General features: G+C 26.2%; 1 protein-coding gene across 2 annotated transcripts in view; it reads right to left on the bottom strand.

Annotated features, from left to right (window-relative positions):
• Positions 1 to 2,077, bottom strand: part of LOC117169411 (cilia- and flagella-associated protein 91-like) — a 23,929-nt gene that overhangs the window by 1,400 nt on the left and 20,452 nt on the right. For both annotated transcript variants that reach the window (XM_033355781.1, XM_033355780.1), the window contains exons 8-9: positions 1,380 to 1,611; positions 1,106 to 1,211 (exon numbers count right to left, since the gene is read on the bottom strand). In XM_033355781.1, coding sequence (XP_033211672.1) covers positions 1,106 to 1,211; positions 1,380 to 1,611 — 338 coding nt within the window. The remainder of the gene's footprint in view (positions 1 to 1,105; positions 1,212 to 1,379; positions 1,612 to 2,077) is intronic.

The following is a 2,077-nucleotide window of genomic DNA, read 5'->3' as shown; positions in this document are numbered from 1 at the left end:
GTACAACTATTTAGTTTAAAAGTCAGTTTTCCTGATGAAAAATGATGTATTTCTTTAACAATTTCACTTTTCAGGTAGATAATTTAACTGTCTTGTAAGTCAAAAATAATAATTTTTGTAGAAGTTTATTGAAAATTCAAGTTTTCAGGTTGATAATTCAACTTTATTTTTTTTAATCACCTTTTTTGTTGAAAATTCAACTGCCTTTTAAAAAAATGTGTATTTTTGCTTGAAAATTCAACTATTTGATTGAATTTTTGTCAAATGTCTGTTTGAAAACTCATCTCTTTTCGTTAAAAATTATATTTTTGTTGAAAATTTAATATTTCAGGTTGATAGTTAAACTTTATTTTAAAAAATACAATTTTTGGCTTGAAAGTTAAACTATTTGGTAGAATTTTTTTAAATTCAATTGTCTGGTTGGAAATTCATCTTTGAATTTTTTGTCGTTTCTTTTTTATATTTCAACTTTCCAGCTTGATAATTCCACTTTATTTTTCTTAATCGCATTTTTGGTTTGAAAGTTTAACTATTTGGTTGAACTTTATTTTTTTAAATACGACTATTTGGTTGAAAATTCATCTTCTTCGATAAAAGTTATATTTTTTATTGATAATTCAACTTTAATAGTAAAAAATCGTCTTTTTGGCTTTAAAAATTCAACTATAATTTATTGAAAATGCAATATATTTCTAATTGAAATCTTTGGAATTTAAAGCGTTTCGTATTGAATTCAATATTTTATCTTTATTCATTTTATTCTAAATAATTTATTCCCCTATTTTCGTACAAAATCACCCTTATTTCCCGCCTGTTTGGAGAGCATTTCAGACTGTAAAGTCTGAATTATTAAAAAATGAATTATTTCCTATTCAAATTATACAACCTTAAATTTATAGCCGCATTTGTTTAGTAATTTCAAGTTTAGATTTTTCAAACAGTCCAGAAAGAAATATTTTAATTCCAGATTCAGATTCCTTCAAGCTGAATGACTATTTAAAAAAATGGTTTAAACTTTTAAGTTGTTAAGCCTTCTAGTCGATCCAAGCCCTGAATATAGAAAAAGTATATTTGGGAATATTAAAATCTGCATAATTAAAATTACCGCCTGGAATAACGTAAGACATAATTTGGTCAATCACGGTCCCGATCATATTTTTGTAATCTCCCTGGTCGAGAATTTCTTCTGTTTCGGATGTTGAAACTTTAATCTAAAAGTGAAAAGTTGGTTACATTCTAGATTTGCATTTTTTGAATGACCAATTTTTTTCTGAATTTAATTCTGTACAAGAAAATAAGGTAAATAAGCTTTGAATATTGAAGATTTTCAAATGCATTGTAAGTAAAACTATATGTAAAAAGAAATTGAACTGAATTACCGATTCTTCTTCGTCAGTCTTTTCAGATGTCTTCTCAAATTCTGATTCTAATTCTGATTCTTCTCCAGTCGGAAGATCTAAAATTTCGTTATAAATTGCTGCATGCGCTGCTCCCAAATATCCTCGTTGTTTATCCCGTATTTTTTTTCTCACAATCTCTTTCTCCACTTCGGGCAATACGAAATTGTAGACCATATCAGAAACCATTTCTTCCTCATCCAATTCTGCAGCACTAAAAATACATTTTTGATATGGAATCTGAATAAAAATGGTTTGAAATGCTTGAAAAGAATGAAAATTTGTGATTTTATTTTACAATTGAAGCATCTAATTTCAGAAGTTTTTCTCGTTTTGGATAAAAACTCTACTATTTGTTTGAAGATTGAACTATTTTTTTGCAATTGCATGCAAATTTAACCATAACATTTTCCAGTGAAAATTCAACTACTAATGTTGAACTCCTTTCTTAAAAATTCATATTGATTTAGGATTTATCTGCTTTGTTAAAAATTTATTTTTTAAACTAAAATTTAACTTCCATTTTTTTGTTCGAAAATTGATCTTTTAAGTTTAAAATTCTACTATGTAACTGACAATACATGTACCAGGTGTATACATATGAAACCGGTATTTTTTCAAGAAAAAAACACATTTATTTCAAGAGAATGATAACAAATATTTTATTCAAAGTATGCGCC

This window comes from Belonocnema kinseyi, chromosome 3 (genome assembly GCF_010883055.1).
Source record: "Belonocnema kinseyi isolate 2016_QV_RU_SX_M_011 chromosome 3, B_treatae_v1, whole genome shotgun sequence".
NCBI lineage: Eukaryota > Metazoa > Arthropoda > Insecta > Hymenoptera > Cynipidae > Belonocnema > Belonocnema kinseyi.
Note: the sequence above shows the minus strand (reverse complement) of the source record. Positions and strands in the feature narration are given on the sequence as shown.